This window comes from Drosophila grimshawi, unplaced genomic scaffold (assembly GCF_018153295.1).
Source record: "Drosophila grimshawi isolate 15287-2541.00 unplaced genomic scaffold, ASM1815329v1 contig_311, whole genome shotgun sequence".
NCBI lineage: Eukaryota > Metazoa > Arthropoda > Insecta > Diptera > Drosophilidae > Drosophila > Drosophila grimshawi.
The window spans coordinates 21619232-21643839 of NW_025063098.1; the positions used below are offsets into that span (position 1 = coordinate 21619232).

The window sequence follows — 24608 nt, forward strand, 5'->3', positions numbered from 1 at the left end:
TTGCATGTTCCACACCAAACTGTGTTTTATTTATTTTCATTGTTTTTTCTGATTGGTTTTCATAATATATTTTCAATCACAATTAACATCCAAATTAAAAAAATAAAATTAATTTACGTTTTTAATCTAATCTAATGAATACACGCAAAAGTTATACTCATAATGTTGTCATGGTATTACTTTTAGGTTACTGCAATTTTTCAGAGATCATTAATTTAAAAGAAAAGTATTCCAATGTGGAGGCTATTAATAAATTGCAAAATTAGCTCGAAAAATGAGTTGCTGCGAACATAAATACAACTCCCTATTTTTGGATGCGGATAAAGTCTACTTAAACAATATCGAATACTCTCTATGCTTGTATTATACCATGATTGAATTCGGACAAATGGACACAGTGCTGCAGAGAATTTTGCGCTTAAGTCTACATTTTCTTCTTAATCCGTAATGCACACACATATCGAGGAATTATAATAATGCCAGGATTGCTCTGTATAAAAAAAGTCAACAGAAACTACTCGAAAGTTTCCCGAATGTGATCCATTTTTACAAATGTGTCTGTGTGGAGGAGGACGTGGATGTGGTTGTCTCTGAGTGGCATGTGGCAGCCGGTATGCCATTGACGACTTTATTATTGTTGTTCTCGGCCAATTGGCTGTTGTTGTTGGCCTCGGTGGCATCCAGCGCAAAGTGCACCGAATTGGAGGTGCTTGGCGCCTGCGACAATTGTGCCTCCATCGATGTGTTGGACGTGTCGTCATCGTGATTGCTGTTGCTATTGTTGTTGTTATTGTTGATGTTGCTGTTGTTGTTATTGTTGTTGCTATTGCTGGTGTTGCTGTTGTCACCGGCATTGCTCTCTTGATTTGCCTCTGGATCATTATCATCATCATCATCTAACCATTCGGTATCATAGGACATGGCGCTCTCGTTCTCCAGCATTCCTCGGCGTGGACGTCGAACGGTCCGTCGCCGTTTAATGGCCGCAAAACGGAGTCGCATCAATTTCCGCTTCCGCTCCAGCTGCTCGAAACTGGCCTGCAACGAGCCAACTGTAGAGAAAGGAAACTCATTAATGGTTACAACAAAACAAGGAAATACAATATGAAGTGGGAATAGAGTTTGCAAGGATTTCATTCCCTTGCAGACAAATTGCCGACTAGTAAATTTTTCTATAAATTAAAGCGAAATCTATTTGATTTAGTGAAACGATGTTGATCATTTTTTGTCCAAGTGTTAGGAGCAAAATCAGACGCATATTGGAAAAGGGTGGTTTGGATATTTTTTCTTTTGGCACAGCTGATGACTGCCTCCACTTTAAATTTCTTCACAAGAAAATTCATCTTTCGACCGATTGGGTATGGGTGCGACATGATATAGACGAACAGTCGAACAAACCGATATGCCTATATACAGTTAATGGAGAAATGCGTTTTGTATTTGGTATTGGTATAATACAACTTGCACAAACTCAATTTGATCCAGAGATCTTTTGCAACGTGATTAAAAATATACAAAATTATACATCAAAAACTAACTAAGCATTATCCGGCGTTGCTCGGAACAGCTTTTAACCCTCAGTCTTAAAGTCGCTGTAAAGTTCAGTTCAACAATGTTTGGGAATCAAACTATTCAATGACTACTAACAAATATAACCAGATCTTGTTATGTCATAATCTTGAAGCATGACTCTGCTAGGGTAAACAATATGCCCAGACACTTGCCAATAATTGTGGGTTTCACGGAATGGGTGGCTACTGGGTGATAAGTGGTAAGTGATGTCTAGAGTAGGCTAGCGAACATAGTCAGCTGTCAATGTCAAATTGTCGCTGACAGTAGGCAAACAAGGTGTCAAGGTGTCAACTGGCCATTGTTTGCCCATAGAGTCACACTGAGAGACACGGTCGGGAGGCCTGGCCTCCTGGTCAATCTCTGCCGTCAGTTCGAAGAGGTCAGTTGCGCTCACAATGGCGTTGGCTACACAGCTAATTATGTTTATAATCGCAATACAAATGACAACGGGACAGCAGGATAACAATGCCGGCATTGTGAATACGATATTAAGTCAGATGGAAGGCACCCTGGAGCTTCATTTGCGTGGCATGCGGGATGCGGACAATAGCTTTGTCCAGTCGCTGTTAAATCATAAGCAATACGCGCTTAGAGTGCATATTGGGCATCATCCAAAAGCAGTCGCTGGTTGGGATGCGGAGGCCGGAGCTGTCGTACACCATTTCTACATTTATGAGCAAGTGCGGCAAATGCAGTCGGACTTGAAACTGTTCACCAATCAGGGCGGTTTCCATGTGATTGCAGTAGAAGGATTCACAGGCGAGCAGGAGGAGGAAGATCAGCTTTTGCTGCAGTTCATGGAGCAGATTTGGCAACGACGTGGCCACAATCGTATCTACTATGTACAGCTGGCAGTCCAACGAGTCCTGCTCTATAATCCCTTTCTGAAGAGTTTGGTGCTCACTGACAATGCGCATAGCTTTGAAAACATTTACTCCAATCTCTACGGTTATCCACTGCGCGTCTACATCTTTGATTCGGTGTACTCAGCACTCCAAGAGGATGAGTCCGACGAGCAAGTACTGCGACCAACCGGACCGGATGCCATTGTAGCCGAAACTGTTGGCAAGCATTTGAATTTTACGCTAAACTATGCCTGGCCGGATGGCGAGTTCTTTGGGTGAGTAACCAAGCCCAGCTCAAAGACTCTAGCACTTAAGAAACATTCCCCTCTATACAGTGGCAAGCAGCCCAATGGCTCTTATAGCGGCGGTGTGGGTCGCATCCATCGTCACGAGCTGGATGTGATATTTGCCGGGTTTTTCATCAAGGATTACTTTTCGCCACGCTTGCAGTTTAGCGCCGCTGTCTACATGGATGATCTGTGTCTCTTTGTGCAGAAGGCACAGCGCATTCCACAGTCGGTTGTACCGTTATTTGCCGTCCGTGTGGATGTCTGGCTGTGCTTCCTCCTCGTGGGATTTGTCTGCGCCTTCATTTGGCTCTGTTTGCGCGGCTTGAATCTCTTCCTGCGAATTGGACACGGCCAGTTTGAAGCTGGTGGAGTAGTCAACAGTCGTTTGCATTACTTTTCCATTGCCTGGCGTATCTTTATCGATACCTGGGTGGTGTGGGTTCGAGTGAATGTGGGCAAGTTTCCGCCGTATAATTCGGAGCGGATCTTCTTGGCCTCACTGTGCCTGGTTAGCGTCATCTTTGGTGCACTGCTCGAGTCCAGTTTGGCCACGGCTTACATACGACCATTGTACTATCAGGATCCAAATACGCTGGCTGAGCTGGACGCCTCCCAAATGCCCATTTACATCAAGCATCCGGCATTCAAAGATGATTTGTTCTATGGCCATGATTCGGAGGTTTATCGGCGCCTGAACGCCAAGATGCTACTGGTGGGCGAGGGTGAGGATCGTTTGATAAGCATGGTTGCCAAAAATGGAAGATTTGCCGGCGTAACCCGCTCCGCTAGCCTGGAGCTGGGCGACAGACGTTACATTATGACGCACAAGGTGCACAAGATACCCCAGTGCCCCAAGACCTACCACATTGGCTATGTTCTGCCCAAACCGTCACCCTATTTGGATGGCATTAATACGGTGCTTTTGCGCATTTTAGCTGGCGGCCTTTTAGATCATTGGATAAGCGAGATGAAAGAGCGCGCCAAGTGGAGTATTCATCAGTATCCGGAGTATTTGGCCGAGCTGGACATGACCAAGTGGAAGGTGCTGACCCTGAAGGACGTTCAGTTGGCCTTCTATGCATTGACAATTGGCTGCCTGTTGGCCTCACTTGTTTGGCTACTCGAGCTGCTGTTCAAATAAAGATTCAATACTAAAATTTCCTTGGTTACTCACTCATGCGAAATTCGGGCGGCTTGCGAGGACTGCGGCTGGCTGGCTGAGTGATGGACTCGCGTCGATTGCGATCCCGGGCTGCGGCCTCTGCTGATGTGGTGGGCAGCTCATCATCGCCGAACAGGCGATGCGTCTCCTCCAGCCATTCGCTGATGCGTGCCTGTGTGGCTGCCTGCCGCTGTTCGCCCAGCAGCCGTGCCAGCAGCTGCTCCACATTGCGATGCTGGCCACCAGTGCCTCTGACAGCCAGCTGGAGCAGTGCACGACGCTTCTTGGCAATCAAATAGAAAATGCGATTCGGATGCGTTTGCCAGCTGAGCTCACTAACATTGGGTGTGTCCACATCGCTCTGATCATCATCCGATTGGGTTGTGCTCTCGCTGCGCTCCGTTGATGTACCGGAGGTGGTCTCGCTGCTTGTTGTCTGATGGCCATTGCCATTGGCCGTGCTGCTGCTGCTGTTCCACGTTTCCAGCTCACGTTGCACCAGCGTATCAAAGAAGGCCAACATCACCTGATCCTCCTCCATGTTGCAGGCGCTAAAGTCCTGCGACACATGATCCGTGGAGTTGCGATGCAGGGTGCGTGTGCAATAGGGCGTATCCGATGGCTCCGTCAATGCACCGTCCCAGCCTTGCTGGGCAAATGGACTCCACAGCTGTAGAATGGGTGAAGATTAGAAGTTGTCTGCTTTGGATTAAGTTTTGCACGTACCTTGATAATCTTTTCCACACCCGACGAGGCGAGCAAACAGCGCTGGCGATTGTAGCGCACCTGATTGACAATCGAACGATGTCCGGTCAGGATGACGGGCGTCGTGTCGATCCATTGATTCTTCTTCTCCACTGCAGCGAAATTGGTTAAAGCAAGTGCATCATTTAAATCTCAAAATGCCAATACTTACAGTCAACTCCATCCAAGCGCCAGATGAACATATTAAAGTTATCCGAGCCAGAGACGACCAGCTCGTCCTGCGGGCCAGCAAATGTGCAGCTCTTCATGGTGCAGGAATTAAAGTATTCATCGTGATAAAACGAGCACAACGGCTCCGGTGAGCTGGGGCTGTACAGGATGGGTGGCAAGCGGCGATGCAGGGTGAGCAGAAGACTGCCGTTGCAATTGAAGCGCACGCTCATGCAGCTGGGAGATTCAGTGATGTAGTTATACTGACACAATGCTCTAGAAGAGGATGGAAGTGGTTAAAAAAAAAACAAAACATCAAAAGGACTAAGCTGAGCAAGTGCACCCACTGAGTGTGGTGACGCAGATCCCACAGTTGGGCGCCACGTTTGGCATTCGCCGTCGCCAAAAAGTTGCCATTGAGCGGATGAAATTCCACCGCATTAAATGGTGTCCGAAACTTGGCTATGGCCAGTGGTTCAGTCTTGCCGACGCGCAGATCATAGACAATGATCTCGCCATGCTCGGTGGCCACACTGAACAGATGAGTGCTGGTGCGATCCACGCTGAGGCCATAGACGGGTCCATCGTGCGAAAAGTAATTAAGGTTCTTGCCACTGCGCCAGGGAAAAACCAATTAAAATGTAGAATGTGAGCTAGCCAGGATTGTAGAGTAGACTTACGTGCCCAGGTCGTGCTGTATGACCAGGTCATCATTACCGCCCGAGAAGATGTATGTGTTGCGTGTGTCGAAGCCCAGACAGAAGATGTTGCTGGCATGCTCGCCATACATCACATTTGGTTTATCTACGCGGAGATTCGACAGCGTCTGATCCACATGCCAGAGCAGCACACGCTTATCGTCACCACCTGAAGCCGCCAGCGCAAAAGACAAAAGTTAATCCCCACTAGCAGGATGGGAGCAACAGGTTGTCGGTCACTTACCCGATGCCAGATAGTCGCCACCCTGGCTAAACTCCAAAGCATTCACGCAACCAAAGTGCCCGGCCAGATTGCGCTGATACAGATTCTCAGCGGCCTGCAGGCGCTGCCTGAAGATGCCCGCCTCCAGGTTGCGACGCAGCGGATCCAGCTCCCGGCAGCTGAGCACATTATCCAAATTGAGGCTGCCCGACGAGCCGCCTCGCAAGTAGCTCATTTTTTATTTACAAATTAATTCGTTCTCGTATTATAGAAAAGTGCGAACCTTGCTCCACCTTGCACCTCCACACTCCTTATCCGGGTAGCAAGTGTTGTGTTTTTATTTTTCTTTGTTTTTTTTTTGCTGCTGTTGTTGTTGTTGTTGTTTTTTCTGTGGGTCTCAAAGGCGCTGCCGTTGCAATAGCGTTGTATACATTTTGTCGACGCTGACGTCGCTGCTGACGTCGTCGCCTTCGTCGCTGTTGTCGTCGTACTTTTTGCGTTGGCGTTGCGAGTACCTTTTTTTTTTTTGTTGTTTTGCTGCTTACCAATTCGATGTTCTCCAACTTGAAATGTTATTCTAATTGTTGTGCTAACTATTCGACTATTTATCTAGTTTAACTTCAATGAGCTGCTCAGGTTTATTTTTGCAGCAAATGACAATTGAATTGACTGCTTCAACGCACAACTCCCGCAGAGATTTTCTCACGACGACTGCGACTGCGACTGCGACTGCGAGTGTGACTCTCGACTGGTTTAATCATCGGAATATGCTTTAATCAAAATGAAAACAGAAAGTATGTGAGAAGCGTAAAAACAGCTGTTCCTTGAGCTGAATAGACATTTAGCGATGGGCGCGTGCCTCAAACGGTGCACGCAGCGCATCTGTTTTCCAGCTAGACAACATTTCAAGAAAGTTGAGCGTAGACCTTTTTTTTGTAGTTATTTATCGAGTGGTCAAAGTAGTATTTCTAATAAGCGTCTGTGTCTACTTTCATAAAAGTAAATATATATGTGTAATCTACTTGATTTAATTATTCAATTTTCAACCAATTGTCTAATTTTTTTAAGTTTGTACTTATTTCTATGCAGTCCTTAGTGTACCAAAATTAAAAGCCTTACATTTGTTAAAGTACGATTTTCTTAAAATGAAATTCGCTTCTTAAAAATTTGTAATAAAAACTTAATTTGGACTTTTTTGTTAGCATTATTAAGCTAACAAAGAAAACCTTTCACTTTATTCTTTTCTTGAAAATAAATTTCCAGCTTCATAAATTAAAAACAATTTTTTTTTAGTTATATATAAATATATTAATTTATTTTGCATTGCTAAATCATGGTTAGCTATGAATTTTAAATCAATAAAATCGGTTCAAAAATAAAAAAACAACATAAACAAATTAAATTTAAGTCTTTCTTTGGTTAAATTGCTTCAAATTCATCGTATTTAAATTAAAAAACAAAAGCTTCCAATGGACAACATTGAAACCACAATGGAGTCACCTGGTCTGCGATTCTAATTATGTGTAAATATTTATTTTCTCATGCTTGCTATAAAATTTAACAGCTTTACCGACGGATATTGACATAGAGCACACGCAACAGATATGCAATTACCTGCAAAGTCTACGGGATCGTCTAAAGCAAACTTTGCAGCAGCACAGTGAGATGATTCAGACATCGGTGAACCTAGTCAGGGAGATGTCCGACTTGGCCACAACGTTGGCGCTGACGCAATCGACTCTTGAGCAGCAACCCACCAAAATCAAGCGACTGATTATGGAGTTTGAGAGCCTGCACGCCGGAGACAACGGCTTGGGCTCTGTCGATGCAATGGAGTTCCATGGGCTGCTTACGGATTTTCGACGCCTGCACGAGAGCCAATTGTTGCGCGACAGCCTGATGTGCTTTAAGCGTGCCAAGGATTCGTTGGAGGAGATCGATTTGTTGCTCAGCCAGAGGCTGTTCACGGAAAAGCTCTGTGAGTCGGCTCAGGCATCGCCAAACAACAGTCGGGCGACGATGAGCGCTAGTCGCTGTCTGCGGGATAGAATTCTCGCCTTTAACCAGGCCTCCTCAGTGCAGGGCCAGAATATGCTACAAAACTTTACCACTTGCTTCAGCAATAGTTGCCCGAACATTGCCACTGCCGATGAAATGAAGCCACCGGCACTTGGATCACGCTCGCACACCAATTCCGGCTACGAGGGTGACGTGGACAGTGAAATTGAACAGGTTGCGAGTTCCAATCGGAACAGAGCTTAATGAATGGAATTTTCGAAATTATATTCGTTCAGCAGGTTCGCTGCTGAAGCAATCAACAAACGCAATATATTTGTATTAATTTTTCTATTTTTGTAAAAGTTAAAATATCTACCTACACAAAAATGATCAAGGTGTGAATATAAAATGGCGCTGGATCAGCACAGCGATTCGGCGGCCTGAAAGAAGCGTGTATAGTTAATGGCGAAGAATATAGAGATAGCTCCAATGGCCGAGCCCAGCTGCGTTATGCCGCCCACCCAGACCAAAGATTGGCCGCCCTGGGAGCGCATCACAGTCGTAATGCCCAGCTTTGTGTAACTCACAACGCCGATGAGCAAAGTCCACGCCGTAACCTGTGAAAATATAAATGATGAGCATCAAGTGAGTATTCCCAATTGGAATGCAGGGACGACAGACTTACCACCAACACCACGCCAATGGTTTCATCGTACAGCGGCGGGTAAGGACTCAATACGGCCGTAGTAAATACATAGCTGGTGAGCAGCGCTGCCAGCGACGAGAGCAGATAGATGATGCGCAGCGATGTGAAATGCAGGAACATGGCCATAAAACAGGCCACCGGATTGGCAATAACACTGAGCGTTGCGGCCAAGTGATAGGCACGCGTTCCATACGGCGCACTCGAATAGGATTGTATGCTGGGGAACATGCCGTTACTAAACAGCGAGATGCTGCCAATTAGCACCAGCAGTGCGGCATATTGGCCCCGGCTCAGCTGCTGATTGCCATCCTGGCTGTACTCGTATTTGTTACCCTTGCTAACGGTGACATCGGCATATTCCCGTCGCGCCACGGGCAGGGCATTCAGCAGCGTGTAGCCAATGTAGCTGAGCACCATCAGACCGAATAATATCAGAAAGAATAGCTTCGTGTCGAACAATGGCGGCTGTGTTTCCTTCTGATAGATTTCCTCTCCAGATTCGGTGACATTCACCAGGACACAGCGACCGGTGTCGCCGATGCCCTGCACCAGAGCCGTTACACTGGGCAGCAGACCGCTCAGGCCCTCGCCGATGAAGTACATGACCATATATTGCTCCTTGAAGCGACCCATGTACGGCATGAAGAGCACGGAACTGGTGCACGCATTCAGCGCCGTAAAGATTGTGAGTACAAAGAGGGCAACGCTGTGCTCATTGCCAGCCAGCGAGGCTGTCTGGTTGTAGACGAATGCGGTGAGCAGGCAGGATAAGGTGCCGATTGCCAGGACGGCGTGTATGGTCAAGCCATCGTTGAGCTTCCATGGCGAATACTTCTGGTAGACGGTGTACAGCAGTGGTCCCAAATTACCAATCTGCACCATGACGCTCAGATAGGATGGCAGACTCCAGCCTTCGGGCGCCTCATTCACCAGCAGCGGCAGCTGTATAAAGGTGCCATTGACGCCCAGCCATGTCCCGATGCCAAAGAATATAGCCAGCAGATCGACAAGCAGATTGCGGTTCTTAAAGACATCGATGGTCTTATGCTCCATTTTCTTGCTAATGGTGCGCCAGTTGAAGATTGGACTTAGCTCGCTGGGCTCGTCTCTGGCGCATCTGTGAATGGTTGGGATATTTCTTAGATAACATCTAGTAAAACTGGATTTAGTTAGTCCGATTTCTACAGGTTAAGTTGAGGCTCAATTGCCTAAAATTAATGATATGATTTTACTTGATAAGTACGTAAATTGTTTTTATTTAATTGTAAGTGAAATTAAACTTCGATGTGAATTACATTCTGTAACTCACAACTTGTTGATTATTGTGGTTGTTGTGGCTTGTAAAAATGTGTATGTATGTTTACCGAAGCCCTAAAGTTTAATTTATCTGAGTTACGCATAAATAAAGTAGGTTAATTTTAAAAATCTAAACTGATATGGTAAGCAAGCAATCGAAAAATTTAATGGATGTTGCAATATATACACTAATTTGTGCAAATATATATATGCATATAATGAGGAATTTACTATATCATGTACATTTTATTCTTATCAATTATCGAAATTTGATGTTATGTTATTTCTTTCTGCTATTTTTCAAAAATGGTTCATACATTTTTGGAAATGAAGTAAATCTGAAAACGAGTTACTCTAAACTTTTCTATAAATACTTTTCATGAATATACAATCCAATAATGTGTCATTTAACAAGATATAGATAACTGCTTGCGAACTGACACACAGACCCTTATAAATTCGTAAATAAAGTTGATTCTATTGAAAGCGTTAAAAATCTAATCAGTGCAATTAAAAAGGAACGTGAGAATCTGCACCGTCTTAGCTGAAGTGGGGCAATTCTCACTCGGCTTTCCACACGTAATTTTGATAACAATCGCTTATGGACTCAACGTCACAATGAACCTAAACAAATCATTGATGCTGGCAATGACATATCGCATGAGAGGTTAAATAAATATTTATATAAACATGAACATATTTACAAATGACCATTTGCTGTATGGTAAAACGAAGTGTATATTTTGAGAGTGGCGTTTAAGGTGCTTAATGCGGGTCGCATTTTAAAAACTGGTTTTGCGGTGCGATAAACAAAAAGTACAAAATAAAATCACGACACTTACCTGTCGAAATCAAGGGGTTCCGCTCCGGCGTGGTTTGGCGTTGAGAGCACCGAGTATACTGCACCGGAGTGGTGGCCAACATTGTTGGCTCCAGCCATAGTCGAATTAGAGAGTTAAATAAATAATGGGATTTTTAAATTAATTTATGATCAATATGCCCGATGTTGAGATTAGATTGTGCCGCAAATGTTTCATCCGAAGGGGGGAGGACGCTTGTAACAATGGAACAAATTCGTCGATGGAATGACGAAAATAGCAGAGGCTTTAATTGTCCGCCAATTTGGAGCGAGGCTTAATTGGCGAGAGTCGAATCCGTTACTCTCTCTCACAGTCCATTTGAAGCGAGCTAAATGCCTGTGATTGTTTCAATGGTTCCGGGGAAATTTCTCTAATTGATGTTGTTGTTGTTATTTCGAATTGGAGTCCCAGCTAATTTGTGCCATGTAAATTGTGAATTGCAAGTTATTGTAATGTTATGCAATTGCTTACACCGCAAATGCGACTAATCCATACTAACGGCAAATTGCTGATTTGACTGGGCACGTGTTGTTTAGAGGAACTCCGTTAGCCATTAGAATTTAAATGCTGAATTGCCTACCATAAATAAAGAATTCGAAATCTGACAAAATAATACCCAAACAGCTGATCAAAACTTACGGCAATAACATAATTGAAAGATAACGCGATGCGCATATCTGCCACCCAATGCTCATACTGATGACCTGCAATGTGACGTCACACTGTCCAAATTTGTATGAGCAGCGCATAAAAACTGTTGTGCTGTGACGTGCCAAGAGAGCGTTGAATAGCAAATGCTACTTGTTCATAGTATGCATAACGCACACGTGCACAACAGAGAGCGCAATTTTTACAGAGAGCGACTGCGATAGAGATATAAAGAGGAAACAGTTGTTTTGTTTGTGCAGTGTCTTTTTTATTGCCTTATTAGACTCAAATAATCTAAACCTGGAACCCATTTATACCCAAGAATTAATGAATGAATGGTTATGATAATGATGACGATATTAATTGATTGAGTCTCTTAATGTGCGCATAGCTGCTGATACCATTTCTTGCTATCCCGACAGCGTGGATTGGTGCACATGGGGCAGCGCATCAGGAACTTGGGATTGACGGATTGCTGTGACTTCAGATGATCGGCGACAATGGTGCTCAAGGCCTGTATGAAGAGCGGATGGTCGTTGGGTGCAGCCGCACGACGAATCTCCTCGACGCCCACCTCCTTGGCCAGCTCATCGCAGTACTCGATGTCCAACTCGTGCAGCGTCTCAATGTGCTCGTTCACAAAGGCAATCGGCACCAGGATGAAATTCTTGCGACCCTGTTTAACGTAACCCTAAAAAGAGAGTCGATTAAAATCGAGCAGATAGTTGCTGGTATTTCGCTTGACTGCTTACCTTGATGGCATCATCTGTGGCCGGCGCCAGCCAGGGCAATGGTCCCACCTTCGACTGCCAGGCCAAGCTGTAGGGATTGCTTTGGCCCAGCTCCTGCATAACCATGTGCACACTGGCACCTATCTCCGAGGGATACGCATCTCCCCGATTGACTGCCTTGAGTGGCAGTGAGTGTGCCGTAAACAATATGACGACATCATTGCGCTTCGTCTCCACAAACTTTGACAGCTCCTCGCGTATACGCTGGGCAAAGGTGCTGATCAGCAGCGGATGTGTGCCCCAGCGATCGATAATGCTCCACTTAATGTTCGCAGGCAGCGTGCTGTGAGTAGAGAACAATGGATTAAAAGTTGAATTTTTAACTTCGATTTGCAATATTCACTTGTCGCGGTAATGACTGAAGATAGAGTTGAAGCTGGAGCCGGATGTAGCACAACTGTACTGTGGATACTGTGAGAAGAGCACCACGCGCTCCGGTTTGTCGCTGCAGTTAAAAAAAGGTAAATACTTTTAGGATAGAACAAGAATCTTTGGAGTATATAGGGCAAATACATCTAACTAAATAAATCCGACTGGCAAACAAACAATATAAATAGTAGTAATAATAATAGTAATACATAACTGTTCTTAGGGTAATAAATACTCCGCCTTCTTCAATGCGTGATTAAATTTGAATACCTCTTTCTAGGCCAAATATTTGGTAATCGATTAACTGTCAACTGCCCTCAACTGACCTTTCGATTTGCGCCAGCGTATTCTCCGTCAACGGATTGACATAGCGAAAGCCTACATAATGCTTGTGCGGCGCCGTTTCGGGCGACAGCTTGTCCAGCTGCTCGCACATCAGCTGACCCTGCAGTTCCGTCCACTTCAAAATGGGCGAACCACCACCAATCTCTTTGTACTTCTTTTGGACTTCGGGCGTGCGACGCTGTGCTATCCATGGGCCCAGACGGCTTTGCACCGGCAGTTGGATCATGTCGCGATCCGTCATGATTCGGAGCAGATAGTCGTGCACCTGATCCGTGTGCTGGGGTCCACCCATGTTCAGCATGAGTATTGCAGTTTTGGCTTGTTGGCTGCTGCTGCTGCTGAAGCGGACATTGCTCGTGACGAAACTGGTAACATTGTCTGCAAGTGATTACATTGCAATTGCTGGCAAGGTGAGGAAATATATTTGTCTACTTACTTGCCAGCTTGCTCAGATTCCTGTTATGCAAAAACATTGTTGTCCGTCTCTGAAAATAGATCAAGCTCCTTAAGTGCAACCGAAACGGTTTCTGCCTTTCTCTTTAGTTTGCCAATTTAGTTTTACAGAAAGCCTAACCCAATTAGGAGCATTTGTTTATTATAATTTAATTATGATTTTTTCTTAACATTTAATTTTTTCTTTGGTACAACTAATTCAATATATAAAATTCTGTTTGTAAGGTAAGAAAGTTGTGCAGTCCGATTGGTAATTTTATTTAACAGCTGACGGTGCAAAAACAATAACATTTATTCAAATGTTATTAAGAATCGAGCACTAAACATTTAATTAAAAATGATTGCAATAATTTAGCATTAATAATCCTAAAATAATAAATTGAATTTATATGCGTAGAGGTTTAAACAATATTAAATAAATATATATATATATAAATATACATTTCACCGTGAGGAGTAATTCTGTTAAGTTGTTTTATTTATTTTGGTATTTTTCCTATTTGGTATATTTTACTTAATACGTGCGTAGAGTTGCCAGACTGGCACGCAAGCTCCGCCGGCTACCGTTATCGCAGTCGATAGCCTCAAATACAGCTGATGTAACTCGTCAGTGATGCAGTATTTTTTAAGCAAGTCATCCCCATTTCAGCCCTCCATTTTAAGAGAATGCCGCTCTTAGTAGTATGCTAGTATGCTGACATTTTCCTGTTTTGGTTATGTTAAATACAGTGATTTTCTCGCTGACAACAGCTGTTTTTATCAAATTTCAGAATACTTTCGTGGCTTTAATTTGTAAAAGAAAAGTTGTGTTAAAATCGCTTTTCACACATTTCGCATAGAATTGATTTGTTATTTATGTAAGAGTTGATCAAAAAAAGTAACGACCAAATTGGGCTCGCTGTTCATAACAGTGTGGTTCAATGTTAAATTTGCAGATACAAAAAAAAATAACATAAAACAAACAACAGTGGTGACAAATTGTAACGAACGACAATCAGGGACATAGTTCGCTCGTTCAGTTTAGTGAGTCATTGCCGCTCATCAATCAATCAATCAACCAGATTACTGTAATGCAAACCAAATGCAAAAAATATACATACAAAATTGCAGAACAACTAACGCGTGTGAAGTTCTGCAAATAAACGGTTTATCCATAAATAAAAAACAACAACAACAACCCCAAGTGCACTAAACACAACAAGCGTTAGCCGCTCCCCCCGCCCCCTCAATTAAAGCGAAAAAAAGTCAAACGAAACTATAGCGTGAGGGACTTTGAACGCTTGCGTCTCTGGTGGTGGATTGCAGTGCTGTGGAGTGGTGTGGGTGTTTTTTTTGTTGTTGTTGTAGTGTTATCGCCGTTTGCTTGCTATCGCCCACAAATAGCCAGCAGCGGCAACTTGCTCCAAATTTACTGGGCATGCGCACTAGGCAAAGTCGCTCAAAAAACGTTCGCTGACTGGTTCGCTCAGTGTCCAAACAGGATATTTTATTATACTGAAATTCATACCAATACACACACATCATACTCACACACACAGACAGTTATATGTGTGTATGTGGTGCGCTCTGTTAACGTAGGAGTAGCGCAGGAAATTCGCATATTCAGGCCAAAAGCGTTGCGCTCGTAGTAAAAGGCGGCTCATAAGCAAAAGCTCCGCACTGCCATTCGGACGCATTCCGTTGCCTGCTCCCACTTACACATTCTCACAGACTAACAAGCGCGTCGCACACACATACACACACACACACAAACCAAAAAAAAAATAAAATAAAGAAAGAAACATACTCACACACACATACAAACACCCGTTCACACATGCATTCACATATACACGCGCAAAAATCAATTAAACGCAGCTAAAGAAAAATTTCGGTAAAATCCAAAAACGAATTCCAACGCGCTGAATTGCAAAAAGTAGAAATAAATAGAAAATACAAGTTAAATAATGTTTAAGCTAACTGTGAAATGTGCAAATGCGAAAAAAGCTCACAAGTTACGCAAAAAATGCAGCAGCGTCGCAGTCGCATCAAAAGCAGCAGCAACGAGCAAAATGTGAAACGGAAACGAGCAAACGAACAGTGAGTGCTAAAAGTGCAAAGGATACAAGGATGCGACGTCGTGCCATTGACCACCAAACCAGCAATTTGTCATTAACGCCTAGGCCCAACAGCAGCAGCAGCAACTACTACTACTACTACAACAACTGCTACTGCCACTGCAACAGCAACAGCAACTGCAACTGCAACTGCAACTGCAATTCGCAATTGCAGCATAGCCCCAAAAGCCCAGCATTCTGCACCTGCTATTAGCGCTGTCATCTGCCGGCAATTCTCGAACGCTGCCCCGCCATAGTCCTTGTCGTTCATGTTGTTGTTGTTGCTGCTTCTGTGATGATTCTGTTGTCATAAAGGAGCGCAGGCATCGTCAACTCTCATACTGACATCCGGTCATACAGGCATCCCAGGCATTCCAAGCATCCAGAGGTCCAGACATCAGGGCTTCATCCACCAGCACTATTTGCCAGTTAACAATACAGGACAGGTGAGTGTCGCTCGCTTAGATTTTAAAGTTTTTTCTTCTTTTCAATAAAAATGTGATAAATGTATGATTTGGATATAAAATATTTTAAACTCAACGATTTCTTCAGATATAGAATAGAAAATTTATTGGGTATTGTTGAAAACACTAAAAAAAATTAAGTTATTTTTTTATTACATTTAAATATTTAATTCTTATTTCGAATGTTTATATTTTAGATTTACTAAGAGTTCAACACAAGACGTGCTAAATTCCTTTAAGTATATATGCCATTAAAATTCTGCCAGCGTCCTTAGAAGCGGAGCGGTTAACTGCTCCTTGTTATTTATCATCCTGTGCAGGGTTGGTAACGAGCGAAAAGCACCTTGTCTTTGAGTACATTTAAAGTGTATTTGCAATGTTTTAAGCTGTCTTAATTGCCAACTTAACTCAACTACGACTGATATAGATTATTTTCACTAAAAAATTCAACTGAATAAATAATAATCAATATCATCTAAATGTAAACTAACAACTGTTTAAAAAAAAGTCATACAAATCTTCCATTACGAACAAACTGACAAGACTGTCAGCAGAAATCATTAATCGCAACATTAACAGTCAACAAAACATTTCTAATTTTCATATCGTTTTCCACGAAGCCACATTTCAAAAGGCGGCCACCCAACTGCGACACATTAGAACATAAAAAAAATGTTGAGAGCTTTGCTCCAATTTTACAAGGAATAACAGAGAAATAATTTCAACAAAACGGTCAAAAATGCTGCACAAAAATTATAGAGCAAGTCATTAAAGACAAAGTAAAGATATTAAATTTTATAAAATATTTCAAACAACCGCAGCTCGAAAAATGTTTTTATTGTAAACAACTTGACATTTGAGTGCAACGTAAAACCATTGAAATATCATAAAAACAATTGCAGTACATAGACGAAAGAAATCTGTTGAACATTTAAGTAAATATTAGTAATGTCGAATATATATATATATATATATATATATAAATAACTTTACGAGTATTCGTTAATTCTATGCACCTTTAATTTTCAACCTGATTTGATTTGATTTGATTTAATCCGGTCTAATCAGTGATTACATCATATTTGATGTGCTCAATTTATTTATTGATAACAAAAATTGAATGTTCATTAACGATATACGTAATACTATATACGAATTTATAATATATATAATATAATATTATTAAATAATACACAATTTCCTGTTGTCCTCTTTAAAGAATATCCTGTTCAAGCGCCCAGTTCCCTTTTCTCTCCTTTCGTCTTTTGTATTCATTCATTGTTTGACTAGTCATGGCAACAACCTCAAGGGATGTATACACATCAGCAGACGCTATATTAGACAAATTAGTCAAATTAGTTAGAGCTTACCTTGCTGCCCCTGTGCTGCTACCAATTATGCCGGTTGCTGTGGTTGCACGTATTGGAAACTCGTTCAGGGTCCAACTTCAAGCTACAAGGTGAAAATTCCCCATGGACTACTAGTCTGGTCTCTGTGTCTGCATATATGAGTGTTACAGCAATCCTACATGTGTTACAGCCAATGGGGCGTGTGTTGGGTGTGCCAGCCTAGTCACTGAGTGGTGTTGGTGGTGGTTTTTGTCACTCGGTCTTAGGCTGGTGCTATATGCGAGCTTATATCTGTGCTCCTGTAGCCAGGGGGGGATGACTACCCATGAAACGTTCAAAAACTTAAACTTCAATAACAATGGCAAAAATGCGAAAAAAAAAACGCAATCAATAAATGGAAGTGCTCTACAAAATGATCATTGCTTCAGAAGTATGCCTAGCAAAGCGTCCATCCTCAGCTTATTTCGTTGGTAGTCAGTTCTTTTTAGTAGTTACCATTTTTGGAATACCCTGCACAAATCAAAGTTATGCAATTGTACGCAACAGCTATATCGAGATATATGTGATTTTATTTTTATGTACTCTACAGTGTAACTCACTTTATTATTCACAAAATCTATTTCTGATTTGGAAGGGTGTGAGTTTTCTTAAATTTAGAAAATATGTTTATTTTTCGGGATTGTAGCTTTCAATATGTGTACATAGAATTCTTACATTAGCTATTTGTTTAGTTTTCGCAAATACATACATACTAACATAAACTAACTAAACTAGCAGTTGAGAAGTAAATTTATTACAATTTAAATGAGTATTATAAGTGAGTACAATGGTTTAGGCCTGGATATTGGGTATCTTTCAGTTGAGCTTAACGCATATTGACTGTTTCTTCTAAGAAATTCCTGAAATTTTTTGAATACAAGTAACTTTTTGTTGTAAAAGAAGACAGCTGGAATTTTGTAGTCGATAATTGACAACATTCCTATTTTTTTTCGCTTAGCGCTGATAAGTAGGTTGTCATGAGGCTGTGCTTTCTTCTATATTGTATTTATAGGAGATGCTTATAAAAACATTTCCAGTTATGCTGTTATAAAGTTTTATTAGAGACTGTGCAATAGGTCAGTGAGGGTATAAAAACTTTTCATTGAGCGAATTTCGCAGTTGACTTGATTCTGTATTTTTTTTTTATTATATGATAAATGATTTGCAATTTTCGTTGGGCACCAAGTGGGCGGGCTGAATATGTCATTCACTTGTGCACATACACAGACAAGCACACACACACTGCCACACTCACATGACAGAAATGTGGGGTGTGCGAAAGCGAAATTCTCGCAGGCGGAATTTATGATGTCATTAAAATAAATTTTAGGCATGCGTAGACAGCGACTGTCTGCCAAATTGTTGTTGTACATATTTCTTGGAGTTGTTGTTGTTGTTAATGTTGCAGTTGTAAATGTTTCTTGTAGAATTGTAGCTTCATCAACACCCAGCGACATTTCTTCTTGCCTGATTGCAGCACTTTGTCGCAGAGTTGTTGTTACAGTTGCAGTTGCTGTGACACAAAGTACTATGTAGCTGCATTTGCATGTCACTGTCGCTGTAACATACAAACACACACACGTACACACACACGTATACGTACACATACGTACACACACATACACACACAGTGCATGCATAGAAATTATGAACAAAAATGTTGCATACCAACGGGCGCTGCTGAGGTTCATTGAATGGCGAATGGCTTTTGTTGCAGCGGATGCTGCTCAGCAGTCAGTTGTCATGTCGCAGCTGGACCCACACAAATACAGATACAGATACAGATACATATATATACAAAGCGCTAGGTATGTGGCATGCGAGCATCGCATTTAAATGTCCTCTGCACGATTGCAACATTTTTCATAGTAAACTACATAGGGGAGAGGATGTTGGGGGGATGGAGTACAACTCCCCGCACAAAGTGTTTTATGGCAGCAAAATCTCAGTTGGAGTCAAAGTGGGCAAAGTGCCAGCCGCAGCTCCATTGGCCCAGTTCGTAAAACGTGTCCGCCATGGCGACGACGATGAGAACGACATCATAATGGGCATGGCTAACTCCGGCAAGTGATACTGGCTAAAAAATCTTCTCTGCTTCTGCTTCTGTTTTAAAGCTACTTAATTAAAAATTCTTCGGCTGTGATTTTTCATGGCTGCATCCGTTGTTGTTGCTTTTGGCAGTGCGGTTTGTAAGCCTTTTGACAAAATCATATGCAGACACAGAATAGGAATAGAAACAGAAACAGAATACGAACCGTGCTAAGCGCCTGCAACTTGTGTGTCTGGGGATTTGCAGCGCTAATAACTTCAATTCCAAGAGCAAAATAATCGCATAATGGTGTACAGCATGCAGTATGCTCTAAAGTTTATCTAAACAGTTGCACAAATTCACAGCAAGGAGTTTGCTAGGAGCTGTTCTTTTTGCTTTGGCTGCTGCTTATCACAGGCCAACCCTGGTCGGGGCAGCTGCAAATGCTTTTTAATTAAAAATTATATCAACATTCATTGCTGGTGCCAGGGCAATGGCAACAGTTGGGAACGTTGGCCAACGGATCGGGTTGCTGTTAGTTGGATAATAGTTGTTAGAGCTGGAAACATGAATATGACTCTTTTGTTATGGCGACGGAGCCACAGTCAAAGTGCTGTGCTGAGCTGAACACACACACACACACACAGACAATATCTCATAAACATCATAATAAATACATATATTGTATTTAGACAATGTTTATGTATATATAAATGTTGAAAATAATTGCCTCCTATTTTTATAGAATAACACAAACAAAAACAAGACTTACTTGTTCGCCATTAGATAACAACTTTGAAGTCAGCCCGCTACAATAGTTGGTCAATGGAACGAAAACTAGTTAGAACAAGCATTGATAACATAAATACAACAATTACGCTATAGTTATAGATTCGATGTAAAATTTATTTAACATTTATTAAAATTACAACATATTTCATATAATAAAATACATTGATACATGAATAAAGATTTATTTAGAATGAATTAAACACAATTCCAAACTATTCTTCATGCTCAGAGAAAAAATAGTCAAGTCCATTGCCATAACATAAATGATGTTTTAAATTATGAACTGACGAGAGAAAAAATCCAACTGAAATTTTGAAAAGTTTTTCTTGATTTTAGAAATACTTCCGAAGAAATATTTTCCTTTCGTAAGTTTTTTTTTTAAATGGAATTAAATAAATTTATAGACTACTATCTAAAATGTGTGTATGCATTAAAATATCTTTTATAGTATGCATTTAAATGTTCAATAACTTTACATTGAGTATCAAAATAAATTTAAGCTTCATCTTTCACCAAAAACATGATTAAAGAGGAACTTATATATTGAACCCAGCACAAGCACAATTTTCAGTCAGAAATTCTTTGGCCAAAAGTTTTTATGATTTCCAGCTAAAAGGGTTGCACTTTTGTAAGTGGATTTTTGCGATATGCGCAAACGCTGATTAAAGTAAAATCGTATTTCATAGTTTGAGGGTGCAATATGTGTAGTTGCAGGTGCAATATTTGCCCGTGGCACAATTTGATTGGGGCACTCTGAGAGCTGAGCAAACAACGCATTATCAGAGCTATAAAATCCGAAAGCTACTCGATGTGGCAGCGGGTTGTTGCCTGTGGGCTGTCTTGTTACATGTTTGTGTTAAGGAACGACAGATGACAAGTTGCGGAGCGTCTGGCGTCTGTCCAACTGTCCAACACTGTTCGAAGGGCTGTCAGGCATATGCATATGACACATGCCAGAGTAACGGCAACTTAAGACTGTGCTGCAAAGTGTTTGCAAGTGCTGCTGCCTGTCAGCAGTATGATAGAGCTTCATTAAGTTTAACACGCTGTTCAACACTGACACACGAAAACATTCAAATTGTGTTTGCCTGTCGACAATTAAGTGACAGTAAATGCACTCTGTTGAGCCACATAAGTGTTTACATTTTAAACACATGCACTGCACTCTCTCACTCACGCATATAACTATCTCCCTCCCACCCTCTCTCTATCTCTTATTTTTCTCTCTCTCTCTCTCTGTTTTTTGCAGCACCCTATACGAGCAACGAATAAATCGAACTTGCATTTTTTATACAACGCTAATGAATTTTTGTAAACTTAAGACGATTACACAATTACGCCCCTGGGCGCATTTCTCGAGACTTCAGCCAGGGCCACAAATGCCCCAACTGTAGCAGCAGAAGAAGCAGAATACTTTCCCAATAGGATCCCCACTCATAAATGCAGTGGAAGAAGAAGTTTACTCGATTGAAAGCAGCTACTGGAAATTCGCGTGTGCGAAGAATGCTTTGTTGTGGACGTAGAAAGGTAAGTTCAATTTTATTTTATAAATAACAACTCTTATAAATTTGCCAAATCTGAAATATTTTGCAAAACGGTTAATCTTAATAGTTGAAGTGATAATGATTTGTGATTGAGACTGCTTTCCATTAAATAAGCTTTGACGAAGTAAGAATTTAATAAGCTTTAGCAAATATAATGAGATCAATATCGAAAACGTCGAAAATGTTTCCTTCTACCTCTTACATACTTTTACATGTAATCATTACAACCTATTTAACAATTTTTAATGGGTTCAGGCTATGAAAAGCAATTAACATCGATATTTCGTCTTTATCACACTCTTACTTAAAGCTACAATTAAATTTTTCTGTCTGACAGTAAAATGCAATTTCAAATTGAAGTCTCTAGTTTTTTGCTATTTTGTCGTTCGACAAATAGTACTTTGTAATACTTTGAACTACCATTTTTTGTTATCACGATTTCAGTAGTAAATTTAATATTGGCCACACTTGACTTTCAATGCCGCTTAATTGCAAAATCTGATTTACCTTTTCGCCGTTGCGACATTGTGGGCTGTGGGCGTGGTGATGAGCATGTAACTCAATTAATTGTGTATGTGTATCGTATATCAAAATGATGTGGGGGTTCTTCTGTGGGCTGGAAGGACGGTGGTGCGATGTGCGACACGCTGTGGTTCAGCGGTGGCGTTTATTGAACTTTAATTGGAGATGCCACGAATTTTAATGCAATTTTTTATGGGTTGCACAACGTAATTTAAATTCGCTGAGTAACTGAGCTTCAATCAGGGTTTAACAAACTGGCAAATAAACGAACACCCTGTTTAATAAATGCTTGCTATAATTATTGAAATTTTTAGATTGGTTAATTTAACATGGGCAGCAGTGTCAGGAATGAGGCAACTCAACGAACTTTAACTAAGTTGTTGTCACACCCAACTCCCTTTTAATTAAAGCACTTAACAAAGGTTTTCGCTAATGCTCGTCTAACAATCGCCGAGCTCTAAATTCTTATTCTCAGGTAGACGAAAGGCTTAGTCGCTTAAGTCTTTGTTGTTCGTCAAGTGAATTTGTCAACTTTAAGCAGCCGAGCATCGCCTGCATTGCCAAACAGTGGGTGGCAAACTCACCTCAAATTTCGCCAAGTAAGAACTAAGCAACGGAAATAGCTCCAACTTAAGTCAGGCAAGCTGCAAGTCGCGCAGTCAGCTAAAAACAAACAAAACTTCATCACAAAGTCAAAGGCGCTGTGCCCTGTTGCAATTCCCTCAAGATGCAGGCGACGAAGCCTTAAGCCACAGCCACATCCTCATCGCACTGCTGCTCTGCATTTACTTGATTTATTTTGCAGGGTGCTTCAACTTGATTATGACTTTTGTAATGATTTTATGGTAGCCATGATGCCATGTATGTTGGGTTATGCTAGATCGGTTGTCGACTACCATAAGTCGAGTGTTTGGAGTATTCAAATATGGTAATATCATAAGACAATGTATTTTTGGCTTGATTTATAATTACTACATTTATTTATCGTATATGCTGGCTAGAGTAATCCGATCTTTTTTAGGGTATGCAATATTCATAAACTCTATGCACTATTTTGGTTTCGTTTATTATTGCTAGATTTTTCATTTATGCCGTGCAAAAACTTTGACTTTGGTGCTGCCGTCAAAAACTTTAACAAATAAATTAATTTACTCGACGAGCTGCCGCGAATGGAAGTTGCCTCAGCAGCGCTTGCGGGTCGCTTTTGCCGATACTAAGGACGATCGTCCTGTGGGAGTCTGGCTGCTAAATAATTGAATTTACGCTTGCGGCACATTTAGCTTTTGCTGCGTTTGTTTTAAATTGCATTTTCCTAGCGCTGCTGTATTTTTTTTATTTTGTATTTTTTTATTTAATAAGTTTCGCATCAGGCCTGGCAAATTGATTCCTTAAACCAGTTTTAATTGAAATGCAACGCTGCCAGGCAATATGTCAAAGTTGTATGGAAGCAATCTGATTGCCAGCTGCGTGCCACTTGAAAAGAGTTAAAGTTGCTCAAGTGAAATGCTCAGGCATTTCTATTGGCATACGTGTGGCAGGGCAGCATTTGCTGCATGCCACGAATGACGAGTGTTGAATGGCAGCCAACAGGCTTCAAGGCACTAAAATGCCAGCATATCGAATTACAATGCCAACAACGGAAGCGTAAACGGGCGTGGCTGCAACTGACACCATTTGGCAAGTATTCGAGCATCCGAGTGAAGATCCCAACATTTTTTGGGTGACAGTTTTGAACGGTCTGTGATAAATTTATTGAAATGCATTTCCCAACGCTCGGGCGACTGTAAATTATTTTGATTTATTCACATACCAAGAGCTGTACACAGTGGCATATACGTGATGCGAAGGAAGTCAAATACTTAATGTATTTTAATGAAAACCGACAGCTTAAAATGCCGTTATACTTTCTTTCTTTTTGCTGTCTATCAAATGTCAAAATATTTGCATTTTATTACACAGACAGTTGAAAAACAGGCAGGCGGCTGGATCTGTGTAATTAGTTGACAAATTGTTGGCACTTTATGATAAGTTGATGGAAAACAATTTTGTATATCTTGCGTCGCCTAGTAGACAATTATCAAGTTGCTGCTTCGCTGGTTGCGTTAGCTCTGAAGTTTTGTGCCACGTTTCAAGATGGCGTAGAATGCGGCATTCTGTTTATCTCACTGTAAGTTTTCTCTGTGTTCCTCGAGGGCCATTTACAAATAAATGGCGGACATTTAGGTAGCGGTAACGTCAGCCTCCAAACATCTCTACTTCTCTTTACATTCCTTGAGCTTTGCCAACAACAGTTGGTGCATTTGGGGTGCTCACTGGATACACACACAATAACACTGCGCCAAGCACAATGTTTGCCTCAATGCAGATAAGAATATTGCTTCAGTTGGGGATGCTGCAAGCACACAGATACACACACACACACAGAAGCAACAACTTTGCCCAAGACACTCCAAAGCATTTCAGTTGCTGTTTTTTGGTTGTTGGAGCAGCTCCAATTTCTGTGTTTTTATTTTTAAGCTACTGCTGATATAGGAATAGGGATAGGGAATATCCAAAATTGTACGTTAAATAAAAATAACTGAAAATTATAAGTAATATAAAT

At 41.5% G+C, this 24608-nt stretch overlaps 6 protein-coding genes across 11 annotated transcripts in view; 3 read left to right on the forward strand and 3 right to left on the reverse strand.

Moving 5' to 3' along the window:
• LOC6568417 (DDB1- and CUL4-associated factor 5) lies at positions 1-6468 on the reverse strand. Its single transcript, XM_001994832.3, has 7 exons — positions 5727-6468; positions 5465-5651; positions 5132-5398; positions 4786-5060; positions 4596-4726; positions 3882-4539; positions 1-1052 (listed from the first exon to the last, which is right to left on the reverse strand). The coding sequence occupies exons 1-7, from the start codon at positions 5938-5940 to the stop codon at positions 547-549; spliced, it is 2238 nt and encodes a 745-aa protein (XP_001994868.2). The 5' UTR covers positions 5941-6468; the 3' UTR covers positions 1-546.
• LOC6568418 lies at positions 1855-3874 on the forward strand. Its single transcript, XM_001994833.3, has 2 exons — positions 1855-2692; positions 2753-3874. The coding sequence occupies exons 1-2, from the start codon at positions 1968-1970 to the stop codon at positions 3846-3848; spliced, it is 1821 nt and encodes a 606-aa protein (XP_001994869.1). The 5' UTR covers positions 1855-1967; the 3' UTR covers positions 3849-3874.
• Positions 6469-7145: 677 nt separating the features above from the next.
• On the forward strand, positions 7146-8027 carry LOC6568416. The gene is made up of 2 exons (XM_001994831.2): positions 7146-7208; positions 7270-8027. The coding sequence occupies exons 1-2, from the start codon at positions 7175-7177 to the stop codon at positions 7965-7967; spliced, it is 732 nt and encodes a 243-aa protein (XP_001994867.1). The 5' UTR covers positions 7146-7174; the 3' UTR covers positions 7968-8027.
• A 9-nt stretch (positions 8028-8036) lies between these two features.
• LOC6568415 (solute carrier family 52, riboflavin transporter, member 3-A) lies at positions 8037-11137 on the reverse strand. 2 transcript variants are annotated; one of them, XM_032740594.2, is made up of 4 exons: positions 11065-11137; positions 10548-10976; positions 8389-9526; positions 8037-8320 (listed from the first exon to the last, which is right to left on the reverse strand). In XM_032740594.2, exons 2-4 carry the CDS (start codon positions 10643-10645, stop codon positions 8123-8125), a joined length of 1434 nt encoding a protein of 477 aa, XP_032596485.1. In that variant the 5' UTR covers positions 10646-10976; positions 11065-11137; the 3' UTR covers positions 8037-8122. The 2 variants fall into 2 exon arrangements, with proteins under 2 accessions (XP_032596485.1, XP_001994866.1); XM_001994830.2 differs by having other exon boundaries at positions 10548-11115.
• A 324-nt stretch (positions 11138-11461) lies between these two features.
• Positions 11462-13452, reverse strand: LOC6568414 (ferrochelatase, mitochondrial). The gene is made up of 5 exons (XM_001994829.3): positions 13155-13452; positions 12700-13096; positions 12348-12449; positions 11966-12287; positions 11462-11904 (listed from the first exon to the last, which is right to left on the reverse strand). The coding sequence occupies exons 1-5, from the start codon at positions 13189-13191 to the stop codon at positions 11590-11592; spliced, it is 1173 nt and encodes a 390-aa protein (XP_001994865.1). The 5' UTR covers positions 13192-13452; the 3' UTR covers positions 11462-11589.
• A 1939-nt stretch (positions 13453-15391) lies between these two features.
• LOC6568285 (rho GTPase-activating protein 100F) overlaps positions 15392-24608 on the forward strand; it is a 34281-nt gene continuing 25064 nt past the window's right edge. For all 5 annotated transcript variants that reach the window (XM_043215106.1, XM_032740699.1, XM_032740701.1 and 2 more), the window contains exons 1-2: positions 15392-15713; positions 21190-21467. In XM_043215106.1, coding sequence (XP_043071041.1) covers positions 21381-21467 — 87 coding nt within the window. In that variant the 5' untranslated portion in view covers positions 15392-15713; positions 21190-21380. The remainder of the gene's footprint in view (positions 15714-21189; positions 21468-24608) is intronic.

What these genes read in the sequence shown, in the direction of transcription:
- LOC6568416 (XM_001994831.2), top strand. Translation starts at nt 7,175, where the DNA reads ATGGACAACATTGAAACCACAATGGAGTCACCTG. An exon ending in AACCACAATGGAGTCACCTG is followed by an intron (nt 7,209 to 7,269) that starts GTCTGCGATTCT and finishes AAAATTTAACAG; the next exon opens with CTTTACCGACGGATATTGAC.
- LOC6568418 (XM_001994833.3), top strand. Translation starts at nt 1,968, where the DNA reads ATGGCGTTGGCTACACAGCTAATTATGTTTATAATCGCAATACAAATG. An exon ending in CCGGATGGCGAGTTCTTTGG is followed by an intron (nt 2,693 to 2,752) that starts GTGAGTAACCAA and finishes CCCTCTATACAG; the next exon opens with TGGCAAGCAGCCCAATGGCT.
- LOC6568415 (XM_032740594.2), bottom strand. Translation starts at nt 10,645, where the DNA reads ATGGCTGGAGCCAACAATGTTGGCCACCACTCCGGTGCAGTATACTCG. An exon ending in GAACCCCTTGATTTCGACAG is followed by an intron (nt 9,527 to 10,547) that starts GTAAGTGTCGTG and finishes AACCATTCACAG; the next exon opens with ATGCGCCAGAGACGAGCCCA. An exon ending in CCATTGGCGTGGTGTTGGTG is followed by an intron (nt 8,321 to 8,388) that starts GTAAGTCTGTCG and finishes ATATTTTCACAG; the next exon opens with GTTACGGCGTGGACTTTGCT.
- LOC6568417 (XM_001994832.3), bottom strand. Translation starts at nt 5,940, where the DNA reads ATGAGCTACTTGCGAGGCGGCTCGTCGGGCAGCCTCAATTTGGATAAT. An exon ending in GATCTGCGTCACCACACTCA is followed by an intron (nt 5,061 to 5,131) that starts GTGGGTGCACTT and finishes ATCCTCTTCTAG; the next exon opens with AGCATTGTGTCAGTATAACT. An exon ending in GCGCTTGGATGGAGTTGACT is followed by an intron (nt 4,727 to 4,785) that starts GTAAGTATTGGC and finishes ATTTCGCTGCAG; the next exon opens with TGGAGAAGAAGAATCAATGG.
- LOC6568414 (XM_001994829.3), bottom strand. Translation starts at nt 13,191, where the DNA reads ATGTTTTTGCATAACAGGAATCTGAGCAAGCTGGCAA. An exon ending in GAATCTGAGCAAGCTGGCAA is followed by an intron (nt 13,097 to 13,154) that starts GTAAGTAGACAA and finishes AATCACTTGCAG; the next exon opens with ACAATGTTACCAGTTTCGTC. An exon ending in ACGCTGGCGCAAATCGAAAG is followed by an intron (nt 12,450 to 12,699) that starts GTCAGTTGAGGG and finishes TTTTAACTGCAG; the next exon opens with CGACAAACCGGAGCGCGTGG.